The sequence below is a fragment of the Neofelis nebulosa genome, chromosome 11, assembly GCF_028018385.1.
Source record: "Neofelis nebulosa isolate mNeoNeb1 chromosome 11, mNeoNeb1.pri, whole genome shotgun sequence".
NCBI lineage: Eukaryota > Metazoa > Chordata > Mammalia > Carnivora > Felidae > Neofelis > Neofelis nebulosa.
Genome location: NC_080792.1, coordinates 85,261,707 through 85,279,787, shown reverse-complemented (window position 1 = coordinate 85,279,787; position 18,081 = coordinate 85,261,707). Strand labels below are relative to the sequence as shown.

The 18,081-nt window shown below is 50.0% G+C and overlaps 1 protein-coding gene across 7 annotated transcripts in view; it reads left to right on the top strand.

Annotated features, from left to right (window-relative positions):
* The window catches only part of RPH3A (rabphilin 3A), a 282,144-nt gene that overhangs the window by 193,179 nt on the left and 70,884 nt on the right, over positions 1–18,081 (top strand). For 6 of the 7 annotated variants that reach the window (XM_058691220.1, XM_058691221.1, XM_058691223.1 and 3 more), the window contains one exon: positions 15,506–15,594. In XM_058691220.1, coding sequence (XP_058547203.1) covers positions 15,506–15,594 — 89 coding nt within the window. Of the gene's footprint in view, positions 1–15,505; positions 15,607–18,081 lie in introns of those variants that run through there. The other variant, XM_058691226.1, reaches the window with a different exon arrangement.

The following is an 18,081-nucleotide window of genomic DNA, read 5'->3' as shown; positions in this document are numbered from 1 at the left end:
TTGATGTCAAATCAGTGCACGACACTCTAATGGGGCTGACCTCAACCCTGCTTGTGTCCTATTCACTGATCTCCCATGGGCCACAGAAAGCCACGTGCTAAGTCCAGAGCGAGTGTGGAAGGAACCACACCAGGTGGGAGGCGTGTCCGTTGAAGGACACCAATTGAACAGTCTCCCCTGCTTGACCCAGGACAAATTGGACCGTGACCTGCGTTCCGCATTCTTCTTTGCCGTTGGCGTCATGTACTTTTGAGAGCTCCTGTAAGTCCCTGGAAATCTCGATGTTGCGAGGGTAAGTCTGTGTCTGCCGGTAACGCGATAAAATGCTTCGCCTCCTGGAGCGAGTAGCTTTGCAAAGAAGAGAAACTAGACCAGCTTCAGATGTAGTTTTAATGTCCTGTCTCTCCAGAAAGTCTTCGAGTCAGAGGATGGACGGTGACGTATCGGATGTAACTCGAAGGTATTGTTGTGTGCCTGTGTGTGCGTTTGTGCGTGTGTGTGCTGTGTATAAAAATGGACCCTCACCTCTGGGGTTTGGATCCTGCCTCTGCTGGACACTTTGGGCCAGTACCTAAACTCGCCTTGCTTCGGCTTCCTGGTATAAAATGGGGTTAAAGGTTGAGTTGAGGATTAATTTAGATACGGCTGCGCTGAGCACCAACATGTGTGGAGAACTTGGCACTGAAACAGAATAAATGCTCTCTATTGATTTAGGGGTGCAACGAAGGGGGATGGGGAGGAGGAAGGCGATGGTAGGTGGGTGTTTAGAATTGAACTGTACTTGACTCCCAGCCCTGTGCCTTTCTGGCTCCAATTCGGTCTAGGGCGAAAGTTAGTTAACCCTTATCAATCTCAGTTTTTCTACTTGTGAGATGAGCTCAGTGGTGTCTATGCAAGCATTTATATGAGGCAGAGTATGTAAGTCACTGAGTGCGGCCGCTGGTACCCAGTAGATGATAAATACCATTACGGCTGTTATCATCAGCCTTTTCACCCCGAAGGTGTGGCAAAGCTAACTTGCTGCACTTTATTTAGTGCTAGCCACATTCCAGACGCTGTTCTAAGCACTTGAAAGTATCAGCTCAGTGAGTCTTTTAACGCCCCTCTGAGGGAGGTATTGTTATCACTGTTACTCTCATCTCTGGTTTCCCTATGAGGAAACTGAGGCACAGGGAGGTTAAGTGACTAGCCCAACATACAGATTGAAAGAGGCAGAGCTGAACCCTGTTGGCTTGGCCCCTCTCTGCAGTGATGAGGGTCTAATGCCCGCCTGCCTGGGGGATTGTGAAGGCGAAAGGCCTTTGTAAATTACGGAGGACTCCGTCCATACTCGGTGTTCTGATGGCTGTTTCCATGGGGACACGGGAGAGGGACAGGAACTTTGTGGTTCATTCGTATTCTCCGGCCAACACCAACCGAGATTTCCTTTTCTGTTACTTTCTCCCACTTGGCGCCAGGAAGGTCTGGGCGGGGCAGGGACTGGAGGGAGGCAGGTCTTGAAGATCTATTATTCATGGCAACTAAAAGGAGCTTTTTGTTCTTTCTGAAGTGGCCTCAGCTTTCTTAGGATCCACGCCCCGGGGAAGTGGCTGTTGCCAGATGGTGCAAGGCAAGAGGTATCCTTCCTGGCCAGAGACTCTAACTCGTGTTATTTTTTGGGGTGTTGAAGGTTCTGGAAGAACACCTGAGTAGCACCTGTACCCGCCCTGGGCTAGGTAACCTTCATTACTCTGTTTTCCACTCCCACCTCTCACCAGCCCAATGAAGCGGGTGCTGTTACAGCCCCCATTTTCCAGATGAGCCAGCTGAGACTCCGAGAAGTTAAATAGTTTGCCCAGTTTGGGCAGACTATTTGCCCAAATAGTTTGCTAGGGTGACCATGTGACTCCAAAAGCCCAAGCCCTTGATGGAAAATTCTATCATGAGATTTGTACCATGGGTGAAAATGAGACATGTGTGTGTGTGTGTGTGTGTGTGTGTGTGTGTGTGTGTGTGTGTTGTGCTGAGGTGAGAAAACAAGTTAGAGCCCTTCCTGGGGCCTTGATTGCCTCTGCTTCACAAGGAGGAAGTGAAAATATGCATTTTCCCAGGGCAGGGAGCATCTGAGGCCAGAGGACTTAAGCTTGCTATCTGAAGGGACTGGTTCTGCCTGCTTGGTAGGAGAGTCCGGGGCGCCTGGGTGGCTCAGTCGGTTAAGCATCTGACTTGAGCTCAGGTCATGATCTCACGGTCCGTGGGTTCAAGCCCCGCGTCGGGCTCTGTGCTGACAGCTCAGAGCCTGGAGCCTGCTTCAGATTCTGTGTTTCCCTCTCTCTCTGCTCCTCCCACACTCATGCTCTCTCTCTCTCTCTCACTCTCTCTCTCTCTCTCTCTCTCTCTCTCAAGAAGGAATAAACATTAAAAGAGAGTCAGGCCAATCTAGGGAGTTAGCGTAAGGAGTTTTGCCCGCACATGACCGGGGAGAGTCCGTGAGCTTGAGCTGTTCTTCCCCAAATGCAGAAAGGAGAGGCCGTTTCAGAAAAGCACCTCACCATCTTTACAGCAGCCCCAACAGGCAGTTTTGCTGTTTGTGTGGATGATGTCTGGTGTGAGCGCTCATCACCTCTCAAAGCAGCACATCCTCCTTTTGGTACCTCTGACGGTTAGAAAGCCATTCTTTACCTAAGCCAGTCTCCCAGCCGCCAGGCGGCCACGTTCTAGGAGGTGTTGTCCAGAGTCGCGGTCAAGGGTGTTGGCATTAAAGGGAGACAAACCGGGGTTCATAAGCTGGCTGTTTCCACCACTCCTGGCTGGTGACCTTGGGCAATTAACACACCCCTCTGAGCCCCAGGCACAGGAGTAACGTCAGGGCCCGCCTCACAGGATGGTATTGAAGACGGAAGGAGGTGGTACTTGGAAATTGCCCATCAGAAACCCGGTGCTCTTCGTTTCTGTGCCAACCTACCTTTGCTAAGGACAGACCCTCAGGGCAGGATGGTGAGCTGGTCAAATGCACAGTCTCCGGAGCCACACGGCAGGGATTCCAAATGTGTCCCCGTCATCTCCTAGCTGTGTGATCTGGAAGAGGTCACCTGACCTCTCGGTGCTCCAGGTGCCTCCCCCATGAAAGGGGAATGATCATCGTTCACTGGGTCGCCGTGAAGATTAGGTGAGCTAAGTTCCTTGAACAGTGCCTGGCAAGCAGCAGAAGCCCAGTTTAAGGAACGAGGTGAGTTTAACGAAGAGATATTTAGAGTCACATGAACACTCCAGCAGGCCCATCTCTCGGCCTGGAGGGGCAGGAAGGGAACAGCTGTGGATCCAGAAGAGAAAGGGTTGTACGGAGGGGTCCTCCTGACGGGAGCTGGGACCCCCAACAGCCAACTCAGGGTGACCAGCAGGGGATAAATGCCCCAGCCTCTCTCTTCCCTCCCTCCAGCCTTCTGCCGGTGCCTCCCATTAGACAAACCCGACGAGGAGCCGGAGGGCAAGGAGGCCACTGATGTCACCCACAGAGGTCATTCTCCCAGGGCACAGAGCCGGGTGGAGGGTGACTGCGTCTGCAGGGGTAAAGAGAAAATACCCAGCAAAGCTATTTTTATTATTGAGTTAGACCATACAATACTGCCACTATGCAACATATTTGCCATATAAAAACAGCAAACTAATATGCTTAGCCAAATGTTCTGTTATTTGCATCAGTAGTCAATGAAGCAGGGTAGTTAGAAGGCTCATTTATACAAGACCCTGGTCTGCATCCCTGGATATTACACCTGCTGCCAGTGTGACCTTGACAAACTGGGGCCTCAGTCTCCTCGTCTGTAAAATGGGAATGCAAAAATGCTCTTCAGGTTTGAGGATGAGGCCTGCCGCCATCGTTTCAATGGATAGATGCTCCTCTCTGCTCTCTTTCGTACCCGGGGTACAGGCGGGGTCAGGATGGCACTTGCGGTCTCTGGCGTGATGAGATTTAGGGCTGCAGATAAGTCAGTTCTAGCTGGGTTTTAATCAGAATGAGTTTCATTGCAATTTAGGCCTGAGTGGCAGCCAGGGCCCATTAAGCTAAATGACTCGTTTTAATACGCAGACCTAGCTCGTGGCATCTTCCCGTTTGGGGCCCCCTGTGTCTGGGCATGCATGTGCAAACGCAGAAATCTGTCCCGAACCTTTCCTCTTTCCCTCGCACACCACAGCCTAGCTGGAGCAGAGATAAGCTGGGTTAACAACACAGCAAAGGCCAAGTTTCCACTTTATCAAAGAATCGGGTAATCGGCTGAGCTGTGCAGGGAGCCCTGGAGAGTGTCTGCTCTTTGTGCAGTGCAGTGTTTGGGATTGTAGACTCAGGGTGCAGAGAGATTCATACCTCAGGGAAGGAAGGAAAGGTTTGGGGTACCCCTGCCCAGCAGGAGACATTCTCCCCCAGGAAGGTCAACTCTGGATGATCCTTCCTGCCTTTCGTGTGTGAATGCGCACCCTGCTGTGATTTACTGGCTGCGTGTCCTTGGGCAAAGAACTTGACCTCTCTGGGCTTCAGTTTCCTGATCTGTAAAGCTGGGTAATAGAAGATCGCGTTTCCTAGGATTGTTGTGGAGCTCAAACGAGGGGTTGCATGGGAAATGCTTCATGCAGTTCCTGGCCGGTAGGACGCACAGACAGGGCGGATTAGGCTGTTCCAGTAACAAACAATCCCCAAGGTTTCACTGGCTGAAGCAACAGAGATTTCTTTCTCACTCATGGTTTCTGGGAATGGTGGGTTGATAGGTGTCTGCTCTGCCTTTGACCTGCCCCAGGGACCCAGGCTGAGGGGGGTTCCATCATCCATCCGCGCTTGTGAAGACAGGAAAAGGGGAATGTGGTGATGCGTGCGCCGGCTTCAGTTTCCACCTGGGGATGTTTATTGGCCCGAACGGATCATGTGGCCTCTCCCGGCTTCCCAGGGAGAGGGAAGGACCATCCTATCACACGGTGGAAAACCAGAAACGTAGTCATTGCACTGACGACAACCACTGCACTCAACAACCGACCCTTGCTTTAGTATGCTCCCTGTACTTACTCTGGCTTACTCTGGCTTATTCTGGCTTCAGAAAGCCTGAGATATTTCCTTCTAGTGCCAAAGCTGGACTCCCATCTCTTTAGGAAAATGTCACTGAGATCATTGTTGTTAATAATAACATAAATTCATGAGAGCTCCCACTTGACGAGCGGGTGTTTCCTGCCGGGTCCTGAACCAGGAACTTCCCATACATCGTCTCATTTAAGCCTCATGATAATTATGATCTGAGATCTAATTCGACAGGTGAGGAACCTCCCTGAAGTTCAGGGATGGGGATATGCTTATCAGGCTGGTAGATGGCTGGATGGGCTTGGCCCCCAAGCCCATACCCTAAATCACCCTGCTGAACTGTCTGCTAAGAGCATGTGGTCTTAGCCTCTGGAAATATATATTTTTTAATTTTTAAATGTTTATTTATTTTTGAGAGACAGAGAGAGAGTGCAAGGGGGAGAGGGGCAGAGAGAGAGGGAGACACAGAATCCGAGGCAGGCTCCAGGCTCTGAGCTGTCAGCACAGAGCCCAACGCGGGGCTCGAACCCACAGACCGTGAGATCATGACTTGAGCCGAAGTTGGATGCTTAACCGATTGAGCCACCGAGGCGCCCCTGCATCTTTAAATGCAAGCAGGGTTGTCTGGATGGACATTGCTTTGGGTGACAGGGGTGAATCACGGCCCCATCCTCTCTTTTCAGTCCTGTTTCCCCCCCTCCCCCCTGCCCTCCCATCACCCAAGGCTCCATTCCCATGAATTCCTCATTCCCCAAACATTCCATGTCTGTTGAAGCTTCTGAGTCTTTGCTCACCCGCGTCCCCATCCTTGCCTCTGCCTTTTAAGTCTTGCACCCCCTGCTGATCCTTCAAGGCCCAGCCCAAAGGTCCCGCACTCCAGGAAGACCCTCATCACCCCAGCCCCCAGGCAGAACAAATACCAGAGCCTGCCTGTTCCCATGGCATTTCTTTAGCACATTAACAGAGCTGAACATTTTCTAGACACACACAGACACAGCCTTTTCAGAGGAGGGAAGAGATTAGTCTTTGTTTTTAATTAATGCCAGCTCTCTCATCCTGGCTTTTAATACCGTCACCTCATTTGTCTTATTAAGTACTTAGTTTTGCTTTTAATTAGTGCTGTTTGTTGTCACTGAATTTTAATTGTCAGTGCAGGGTCTCAGCAGGCCTTGGTGAGGGTGCTTTACAAACGTTTCCTGTCCTCCTGCAAGGCCTGAGCTCGGGTGGCAGTGCTTCCGAAGCCCCGGGGGGGGGGGGGGGGGCGGGAGGGGGGAGAGGGGGACTCCAGGGGGTTGTTAAAGGCTGGTGTATTTCTCTCCAGGCCTTGGCCAATTCAGGCTGCCTTTGAGGTCCCCTTTTGCTCCAAGGTGGCTGGTCTGTGAAGACACATATTGCTCAGGAGGGTTGTAGTGGCAAAAATTCAATTCAAATTGACTTGAAAAATGAAAAAAAGGAGAAACATATTGGCTCATGGTGGCTAAAAAGGCCAGGAGGATACATTCAGGCGTGGCTGGATCCAGCATTCCAGTGCATCATCAGGAATCAACCTCTTTCCATCTCTCAGCTCTACTTTTATGCTTTGGCAGGCCTTTCCCACGTGGTGGCAAAAGTGACCAGTGGCAGCTCCAAGCTTCTCTTCCACCAGCTGAGCAATCCCAATGGAAAGAGAATGCTTCTTTCCATATGGTTCCAGCAAAAGTTTAAGGGCAGGTCTTCATTGGTCCAGACTGGGTCATGTGCCTATCCCTGGACCAATCACTGTAGCCCGTGGGGTGTAATACACTGATTGGCCAGGCAAGGGAAATTGGCCCACTTCTAGGGACCAGAATGGATGAGCTCCTCTTATGCGACACAGATTGATCGTGAAAGGGGGAGGGTTTCCCAAGGGAAAATTGCTGTTCCCCCCACCAAAGAGAAATGCCAAACAGGCAAAAATAAGGTGTCTCGATCCCAGGTATCCACTGCAGTGTCTCACTCAAGCCTAAACAAACATCTGGAATTTACGTCTTTGTTCTGCTCCCCAGCCGTACCCTCAGATAACGTTAGCAGTGACCTCCTTGCTTCCTACTTGAAAAGGAGTTTGAGGGGCGCCTGGGTGGCGCAGTCGGTTAAGCGTCCGACTTCAGCCAGGTCACGATCTCGCGGTCCGTGAGTTCGAGCCCCGCGTCAGGCTCTGGGCTGATGGCTCGGAGCCTGGAGCCTGTTTCCGATTCTGTGTCTCCCTCTCTCTCTGCCCCTCCCCCGTTCATGCTCTGTCTCTGTCTGTCCCAAAAATAAATAAAAAATAAAAAATAAAAAAAAAAAAATTAAAAAAAAAAAAGAAAAGGAGTTTGGATTACGAGGTCCCCGCACACGTGTTCACTCATGAGCCCTCCCCAACAACACGGCAAGGCAAACATGACAGAGGTGGGCATTTTTATGCCTTCATTTTACAGATGCAAAAACTGAGGCCCCGAATGACTAAACAGAAAATAAAACGAACAGGGGAGCTAAGGTTGGATTCCCAGGCTCCGGGTCCAAGGCCGGCTGTTGCACCGTAACGATGGGCTGCTCTCTCGGTCAGCTTTTGGGGCATAACCAAGGCCCCCACAGTTGAGTGCGGGGCTGGCGTGGCAAGGCGGGAGGGGAAGCAGAGCCGCGCCTGGCTCCATCAAGTGTGGCTGATGGCATCTTTCCCCTTGCTGGCCCATGTCCTTGCCTCGGCGGGGATGTGTCGGAACCCCAAGACCCCGGCAAATAGTCAACGCTGGATGCGTGGTTGGGGCAGAGTAGAAATATTCAGCTCATTTCTCAGAGCTTTTCTTTGGCTTCCCCATCACTCAGAGTGGAAGCCCAAATGGTCCTCGTGGTCTGACGTGCCCCCCTCCCTGCCCTCACTCCTGCTCCGACCTCTGCTCCCACCTATCTTCCTCTTGCTCACTCCACTCCAGCCACTATGCGCTCCTTGTCATTTCTCCACGTTACCAGCGTATGCCCACCCCAGGGCCTTTGCACTTGCTTTCCCCTCTGTTTGGAATGCTCTGCCTCCGATATTCACATGGCTCAGTCCATTACCCCCTTCAAGTCTTTGCTCAAATAACATATCTCACTGAAGCCTCCTCTGACTACTTATTAAAACTCACACTTCCCTTTCAATCACCAATCCCCCGTCTTGGTCTTGTTTTTCTAAAGTGCTCATCACTAGCTGATGCCTTTTACATTTGAATTAGTGCTTGCTTATCCTCTGGATTCCCCACTAAAAGTTAAGCTCCATGGGGGCAGCGATTTTCCTCTTTTTTGTTTGTTTGCTTTGATGTTGTATCCCCGGTGCCTAGAACAGTATCTGGCACACAGTAATAGATGTTCTATAAGTATTTTTTTGATTCTTCCTATTTCTTAACAGAAGCTGGCAATCTGTATTTTTAATTAAATCCCATGCTTTTAGAATATTGGCTTGATTTAACTTTTTCAAAAACACTGCATGGGCCAAACAAAACATATTTTCAGCCTGGACCCTGTTCCTGGAACCTCCCATTCACCCCCCGCCCCCACCATTTAAGGCCCTTGGTGTAAGTTGCATTTCCCACACCATCACATAGTCTGCGTGGTTTTTCTAGATTTCTAACTAAGCAGGGATAGGCCTGACTCAGGGAAAGAAGGGCGAGACAGGAAAAGACAGAGAGAGAGAACTGGTGGGTGCTGTCCAAGCTGGTGGCTGCAGGGTCTGCTGTGAAGCATCTGGCTTAATTCCAAGACTGTGGGGCTGAATTCAATGCTGACCGTGGCATTGAATTCCACGCACACAGCTGTAGCTCACGTCAGTTCCCTGCTGTGCCCTGAAGGGCCTGTACAGCTCCCCTGCCAGCCCGGCCCAGCCCGAGGAGTCATGCGTAGACACTTGCGGCTAAATGGGCTTTAAGAGTTCCTTTCTCAGCTCATCGGAAACCGACAGAAGACCTGGAGATTTGGTGGTTCGAGGCACAGCTCCTGAGCAAACGGTGCTGACGGGAGCCAAGGAGAAGTAGGCAGAAACAAAATGCAAAGGGGGAGAGAGGCAAGGTTCTGGAATCTGGCCTCTCTGGGCTTGGGACAGAGTCTTCTGGCAGTTTCAGAAGCAAGGCAGCATACGGGTTAGGACCAAGCTGTGCGGGTGGGCAGATCTGGAACAGGCCTGGCTCTGCCGCTTACATGCAGGTTTATGGAGTGCCTACTGCACTCACTGAGCTTAGGTGAGGATTTATTTATTGAGCACCTACTGTATACCGCGTTCAGGACCGGCTGCAGAGCGAAAATGCAGGGCCCCCGGATCAACTATTGTTAAGAATCTCAAGATAGTGACAGCAGAGCATTAAGGCAAATTCTGGACCCTTCTAGGCCTGGAGCGCTGGGCAGCTGCCTAGGTTGTGGGCCCGTGAAGCTGGCCCTGCATGCGTTGGACATACAGTTATCGAACAAATTTGGACCCAGGCCCTGCTCTCATGGATCTTACAGAATAGGTGAAGAGACACACAGTAGATAAAGAAAAAATGATAATTGCAAATCATTATAAGTATTATAAATGAAACAAACAGTGACAGCAAGCAATGGGGTGAAAGGAGGTAACTTAGTATATTCAAGGAATGCTTCCTGAAGGAGGTGACACTTGAGCAGAGACCAGGGGAGCCTGAGAAGGAATTAGCCACACGAGAGGAAGAGGAAGGTGTTATAAAGGCAGAGAGAACAGCAGAGGCAAAGGCCTGGTAGCTGGAAAAGCCAGCACGACCAGAGGGTGGTCAGAAATACGGGGAGGGTAGCAGGCAGAGGGTCATGACATTCCTTTGAAGTTACAGGGGAGGTCTTAACTCTTATGATGGACAGCCATTGGAGCGCGTTATTATTTTAAAATTACATTAAAAAAAAGAAATGCTCACGGGCACCTGGGTGACTCAGTCAGTTAAGCGTCCGACTTTGGCTCAGGTCATGATCTCCCAGTTCATGGGTTCAAGCCCTGCATCGGGCTCTTCTCTAGCAGCTCGGAGACTGGAGCCTGCTTCGGATTCTGTGTTTCTCTCTCTCTCTCTGCCCCTTCCCTGCTTGTACGCTAGCTCTCTCTCTTTCTCTCTCTCAAAAATAAAAAAATAAACATTAGAAAAATAAATGTTCATTTATTTTTCCATAGCTAACATATCCACACGGTTGCAAATACGAAGGGGCATGTTGTGAAAATCCTCCTTCCCAGCTCAGCTTCAGCGACGGTCCCCCTCCCCGGAGGCAAGCAATGTTGTGCTAGTTTCGTGCTAGTTCTTTACAGAGATACATGTATCTTACGCATGGATAACCACAAGTCACACGTGTGCACGTATCCTGCTTTGCCTTGTGCACACAGATGGTGCTCTTCGAGAACATCATCCTACGTCCTGGTCTTGACGACTAGGCAGTTTATCTTAGTGATGCATCCACGTCCATCATAAATAATCTCCTTATTCTTTCCCGCTGTGCAGTATTCCACTATCCAGAGGCACACCACGGGCTAGCCAGCGCTAAGTACCGGGCGTTTAGATTGCTTTGTTGAAACACTTTAAGCAGGACCTCGCTTAAATGCATTGTGACTCAGTTGCTCCTCTGTAAAATGGGATAAGAAGAACATCTATCTTGAAGGCTATTGTGAGGGCTGAATAAGATAAAACTTGAAAGGCACTTAGCACATAGTAAGCCCTTGATATGTGAACAGCTGTTGCTGTTGTTGCTTTTATTGTTGAAAGCAGACTGTTCCTTGGAGTTTGCACCAGGACTGGGGAGTGGGGAGGTGGGGGGGAACCACCTGTGCCCAGGAAAAAGACTTGGAGCCTCTGGTTTCCGGGGAGGCAGTTAGTTTATGCTTTCTGAACTTGCAGCTGCAGGACTGGATCTAAGCCATGGCTTTGGCCTCGACCGAGCCAAAGTGTGTGATCTCTCAGCATCTCTAGGTAGGGGGCTGGCGGGGGAGGGTCTCAGCTTGTTTCTGGGGCTGAGAGGTGGGCATACAGCCAGGAGCTGTCAGGATCCAATAATCTAAAGCCCAGGGAGGAATGTTCTGTAGGTGTGAACAGAGTAGTGATTAGCACATGGGTTTTGGAGAGAGTTCAAACCCTGAGTCTGCTTGTTGGTAGCTGTGTGATTTTAAACAGGTGGCTTAACCACTCTGAACCTCAGTTTCTTACCTGTAAAATGTCACTTACCTGACAGTAGGATTGTAAGGATTAAAGCAAATGACGAAGGTATGGAATTTTGCACATGGTAGGTGCTCAAGAAATGTTGGTCATCGTTGTTACATAAGCTATAGTCTAGGGGAAGTAGGAAGGGGGGATTATCTCACTGTGTGTCAGGGACCGTTGTAGATGCTGAAATTCATCAGCTCGGTGACGCTGAGGTTCTGCGGGTCCTAGGGCAGAATCCTATGTAATGTATCTGACACAGGCATCTCTGTTTTTGCTCCTGGTGCCAATGGTTGGTTTCCCTCTGGGGCTTCTCCCTGGAGCTGCAGGCCTCCTGTCCACTGTGGTGATGGTTTCTCTGTAGTGTGCAATAGGAGAGGCAGGGGTCATCTGAAAACGTCAGAGGCTTTCTCCATTTCTGTTAACTCGCCCTCAAACCTGACATCGTGGCTGGACTTCCTGGGGCATCATCTGCAGGCAGGTAGGAGAGTGTCTTAGGCTCGCCTTTTGTCAGGTTAGAAGATGGCTAAGTAACATGATGAGCTTGGGGATCAGAACCCCGATTTCCTAAAATTCTACTCCCGCGTGAGGTCAAGTACTCTAGAAGCAGAACCCGCGATGGGATTTTCTGGTACCAGTGATGACTCCGGGAAGCAGCGAGGGATGCCAGGCGAGGACGGGGCTTCAGCTGGAGTCTGGCCTCAGCCTGATCCCATGGGGAGCTCTGGAGCATGCTGGCACACGCTTGTCCCGCCTCGAGACAAAAAGTCTGTGCTTTTACATTGCCCCCTGCCCGTTATTCATTGGCTTTGGGCTGCACTCGGGGTGTCTGTGGGCAAGGCAGCTGCTTTTGTTGGCTGAGGGCAGTTCTCTGGAAAACGGTGCTGCCATAAGCCCTTAGCTGCTAACACTCCCAGAGGCTGGGGGTGGACGCCCCTCCTGTCAAGGACATCGGCAATGCGTGCTGTGCCCCCTCCCCTCCACCTGCATCTGTCCCCCCCATCCCCCCAGCCACGGTCTGCCTGTGGACACGTGACCTCCTTTCTCTGGATGGCAAAGCTGAACTAATCAGTAGTGTCCAGGGTAGCTTCTGGCCTGGAGGACCGAGCTGGGTGCTTTCCGTGAATGATCTTGGACTTTGCAGGCAGACTTTTAACGGGAAACGAGCTCCTAGTGTGCATGACTGAATGCAGGAGAAGATGGGCCGCCAGGTTCCGCCTGGAGAGCAACAGCATTTGGAGATTAGAGTTCGTGGGCGGAGACCGTGTCACCCCTGTCCCAGCCCTCCCTGCTTCCTGGGGTCCCCAGAGGGCAGCACCTCATCTCTGCTGCAAAGCAGGAGGCAAGGCATTTGAATGAATGTTTGGAGTCCCCGTCCGGGAGCAGCCGAGGAAGCCCAAAACCTGGGCCCAAGCAGGGGCCAGGGGTCCCGGGGGCCCAGGATGGCCTCGCTCAGCAACTGACACAGACAATAACGAGACAAGTTTCTTTTCAGCAGATTCCCTTTGCACCAGGAGATGTCCCTTCTTTCTTCCTGCTTTCCAAGTGGAAACGGTGAAATGGTCATATTAATCTGAGAAGATTATGTCGATCACAGGGGAGCAGACGAAATGGCTTTTCTGTAAGAGGCTTGCCTCCCATGTGTCCAGCCCTCGGCCCCCCTCTGGCTTTACGCACTCAAAGATTTAATAACTCCACGGGCTGCAGGATAGGAGAGAGAGTGCTCTCCCTGTTCCCCTCCCGACTTCCCAGCATCCCAGAAAACGAGGCCGGGTGGTGCCAAGACCTTCAGGGAAATCGGGACCCACGGGACACAGTGACCCACATTCCGAAGTTTTTATTTTTTAATTAATTAAATGTAATCTCCGTGGCCTCTCCCGCTTTGCCCTTTGGCCAGACCTGCGGGAGGGGGGCGGGGAGCCTCACAGAGGATATGAGCCTGGCTCAGTTCAGCTCGACTGCCTTAGTGTTGAAGGAGAGTCACGCATGCATTCAACAAATGTTTATTAAATGCCTTCTATGCGCCAGGCGCTCTGTGAAGTGTTGGAGATTAAGAGAGAACAGAACAGAGTAAGTCCTGCAAGGGGCTTACGTTTTAGACATAAGAGAGGCAAACTCTAAGCAAATAAAGAAATAAGACATCCGATAAATTTGGGAAGGGATACGAGCTGTGAAGAAAAGGAAATCAGAGTAAAGGAAGCCAGAGTGGAGGACATGGGGGAGGAGCTGTTTTAAATGGAGCAGTCGGGGAGGGCCCTTTGAGGGGATGACATTTGGGAACACACCTAAAGAAACGGCAGTGAGCCTGGCATATGGGCCTGGAGTTCCGGGCAGAGGGGAGAGCAAGGAAGTGAGTGTTGGAAGAAGGGCAGAGAGGCCTGGCGGGGGGTGGGGGGGTGGGGTGGGCGTGGGGGGCTGCGTAGGGAGCAAGAGGAGAGTGGGGGGTAGAGTTAGAGAAGGAGGTCACAAGGAGCCAAGGTCATGCCAAGGAGTGTAGATTTTATTCTGGGAGCAATAGGGAGCCATTGAAGACTTCTGAGCAAAAGAGTGACATGGGCTGACTTACTGTATTTGAGGTAGGGAGGGAAGGGACATAGAGTGCAGACACGGCTTTTGCAGGTGTATGATGTACCTGTTTAATGACCACCCAGATCAAGATACAGAACATTTTCATCCTACAGAGGCCCCTCCCCAGCTGCCCCTCCCCAGCCCCCAAGTTAGCAATGGATTTGCTCTGATTTCTACAGTCATCAAATAACTTTGTCTCTTCTTAACTTCCATGAAAGCCACCGTCATATAGCGTGTTCTCTTTTGCTGCTGGCCTCCTTCATAAAATATGGTGTCTTGAGATGTGTCCCTATCGCTACATACGTCAGGAGTTTGTCTTTTATTGCAGACCAGCATCCCACTGCGTGAACAGACCACACGGATCTATCTACTCTCCTGTCGATGGGCATTTGGATTGTTTCTAGGTTTTAGCTGTTGTGGATCAAGAAGCTATGAACATTCTTGTACATGCTTAGAACGTGAGCATTTTCTCCTTGGGTGTAATCCTAAGAGTCGCACTCGTGAACTGTAGGGGGAGGTGAACGTCCACAGCTTTAACGGGCCTGCCAGCTTCCCAAAGTGATGGTCCCACCCTCCCCCCACTTCACTGAGATAAAATTCACATATCATAACAATTCACCCTTTGCAATGAATTTTAGAACATTCTCATTGCCCCCTCCAAAGAAGCCCCGTGCCCCAAAGCCATCAGCTCCTAGTCCCCCCCCACCCTCCCCAGCCCCTGGCAACCAAAATCTATTTTCCGCCTCTGTAGGTTTGGATGTTTCTTCCAAATGGAAACACACAATGTGGCGTCTTTCACTCAGCACCCTGTTTTCAAGGTTCATCCGCGTGGCGCATGTCAGAACCTCTTTCCTTTTTTACGGCTACATAACCTTCCATCGCATAGACCACACCACATCTTGTCTGTACGCTCATCAGTTGGTGAATACGGAGTCATTCCCACTCTTTGGCTGTTACGAATGATGCTGCTACGGGCATCCGCGTACACGTTTTTGGGTGAACCTATGTTTTCGTTTCCCCTGGGCGGGTCGATACTTAGGTGTGGAATTGCTGGATCCCACAGTAGCTCTGTGTTTCGCCGTGGGGTGCTGTTTTTACAAGCTGTGAGTTGTGTTTGTAAAGATCTCCCTGGCCACTGTGTGGAGCGTGGACTGAAGAAAGCCAAGGGTATGGAAGCAGGGAGGCTGTGGAAGAGGCCACCACAGTAAGCCGGGCGGAGATAGCGGTGGTTTGGATCAGCACAGCGGTGAGCCAGGCAGAGAGCAGTGGACAGATTCTGGATCCATTGTGAAGATCAAACCAACGTGATTTTCGGACGGGTCGGGTGTTAAAAGTATTTTTTTTTTTTTAAAGCCAGGATGACTTCAGGGTTTTGGACCTCAAAGCTGGCCAAGGCCAAGGTGACTGGCAAATGAGTCAGATGACACCCTCTGGTGGAAAGACCCTGGATTGGAATCAAGAACTCTGACCCTCCCCCTGCTGGACACGTGGCCTTGAGTTAGTGAAGAAGGAGGATGTGGGTTTTAGGAAGAAGGCTCTTGGTTCCGATCCATTTCTGCCTCTAGGGAGCTGTGACTTCCAGAAGGAACTTTCCCTCTTGGGGCCTGGGTTTCTCCATCTGGGAAGTGGAGAAGCTGGGTGACGTGCCGGTCTTCTCTGCATCTCCCGGAGTACTTGGCATAGAGTAGGGACTTCAGAAAGAGCGGCTGGATAACTGGGTGATGTCCGGGTTAATGTTTTCCAGGAGCACCGAACTTCTGCCATGACCGACACCGTGTTCAGCAACAGCTCTAGCCGTTGGATGTGTCCCAGTGACCGACCCCTTCAATCAGAGTAAGTCCCTGCGTCTTCCTGGGAGTGGCTTCTGTGGGGTCAGTGAGGTCCTGATAGTCCTACACTTGAAGGAAGAGAGGAAAAGTAAGGAAAGGAACAGAATTTCCTTCCCTGGGGTGAGGGGGGAAAAACACCCGGTGGGGATATTGTCATGGAAACTTCTTCACCGATTTTACTGCTTCGCAAGGTTGGAAGAACAAGATGAAATTTTGGGGCGCCTGGGTGGCTCAGTCAGTTAAGCGTCCGACTTCAGCTCAGGTCATGATCTCATGGTTTGTGAGTTCAAACCCCGCATCAGGCTCTGTGCTGACAGCTTAGAGCCTGGAGCCTGCTTTGGAGTCTGTGTCTCCCGCTCTCTGCCTTGTCTCTGCTTGTACTCTCTCTCTCTCTCAAAAATAAACGTTAAAAAAAAAACAAGGTGAAATTTTGAACTCCATACCACGTATTAGAGGTGGCACGGTAGAGTGGTTAGAGCACTGACCCAACAGTTAAAATCAGACTTGGTTCTGCTTCTAGATCTGAGCTCGTTTACTGTGCGATCATAGGCAAATCTCTTCCCCTCTCTGGGCCTCAGTTTCCTCATCAGTCAAATGAGGAAGTTGGACTAGATCACAGGTTGCAAACGGGCAGGCCACCAGCTGACTGTGACGTGCAACCGTGTTTTTTTGTTTGTTTGTTTTTACTATCTGGTTTTGGCCTGATTATTTAAAAATTGGGAAATTTTACATAAAACTAATGTCATATTCTGTATGCAGTAATCATTATACCTGAATAAGGGATGTATTAGATCTGTGCCAAACTGGCTCATGAGAGCTGATAAATTTTGGGGCGTTTTGCAAGCCTGTTATTAAACACAGTCATTAAAAATTAAGTTTATAATGTTACCATTAAATTATGTTAAACACAAAGGATATAAATACTCAAAATTAATCACTTAATTATTTTACTATATTTTGTTATTCTCTGTGTTATGTTACATATGTTTTATTTTGAGGGAGGGAGGGAGGGAGGGAGGGAGAGAGAGAGAGAGAGAGAGAGAGAGAGAGAGAGAGAATCCCAAGCAGGCTCCACACTGTCAGTGTAGAGATCATGACCTGAGCCCAAGTCAGATGCTTAAATGAATGAGCCACCCAGGTGCCCCCATTAAACCCGTGTATCTAATGCTATGCTTCTGCATATTTCTTCCCAATTTTGCATTCAGCGGGGCTTTTTCTCCACTGTTAAATTGTCTGTGGAGGGTTCACCAGCACACCACTGCCTGTAGAGCCTGACAACCTACGTCTGTTGTTTATCATTCCTGTAGGCTTTCGCTCACAATGGCTTCTTTGAATGCTTGGTAGTTTTTTACTGTGAGTTCAATCTGTGAGAATCCTGGGGATCGACTTCGGGGATATTTCTCTTCGGAAGGATTAACATTCTTGCTTCTGCCAGGATTCAGGGGAGTCACTCCCCCAGGATGGCGTTAGCTCCCTCGGAGGGTCCTGGCTCAACGTCCTCCCGGGTCTCAGATTGAGCTTCTCCGCCTGTTAGGGGCGTAAGGTCAGACTCTGGAACACAGTGCTGGTATTCGCATCGGCTTACTGCTCACAGCTCGTTGTCCTAGATTCAGTTTGCTTTGTCTTCTTTCTCTTTTTTTTTCAAAAAAATGCCTTCTAGAGTATGAATATGTACCTTCAACAGTACACATTTGAAGTCCAGTTTGACCATTGGAAAAACGTGAAGGTATCACAGTAGTCAAGATAATGAACAAATCCCTACTTCCCCAGTGTTTCCTTGTGCCTCTTCCTCCCCCCACCCCAACCCCCACGTCTCCAGGTAATTGCTAACCTTTCAGTAATTATAACATTAGTTTATGTTTTCTAGAATTTCACGCAAGTGGAATCATACAGTGTGAACTCTTTTTTGGGAGATGTCGCTCTTTTTTTTCATGATCCATTCATCTTGTTCCAAAACACCCATATTGTTGTGCGGGTCGATAGCTTGTTCCTTTTTATTACTGAATTCTATCTCATTGTGTGGCGATACCACAATTTGTTTATCCGTTTGTCTCCTGATGGACTCTGGGCTGTTTCCAGGCTGGGGCTGGGACACATAAAGCCTCGTAGAGAGATGCTTTCCTCTCGCTTGGGTCATCACCTAGGAGCAGGCTCCCGTACTCGCGTGACAGGTATGTGCTGAACTTCTTACAAAGCTGCCAGACTGTTTTCCAAGTTGGCTGCACCATTTTACATTTCCACCAGAAGGCGTATGAGAATTCTAGCTTCTGTGCCTTCTCCTCACGGCCCTTGACGTGGCCAGTCTTTCCAACGTTAATCATTCTAGTGTGCGCACAGCGGCATTTCCTCGTGCTTTTCACTTGCGTTTCCCTACCGACTAATGATTCTGAACCCCCTCTTACGTAACGCTTGCCTTTCACATAACCTCTTTGTTGAAGTGTCTGTTCAAATCTTTTTTCCATTTTAAAATCAGGGCATTCACCTTCTTACT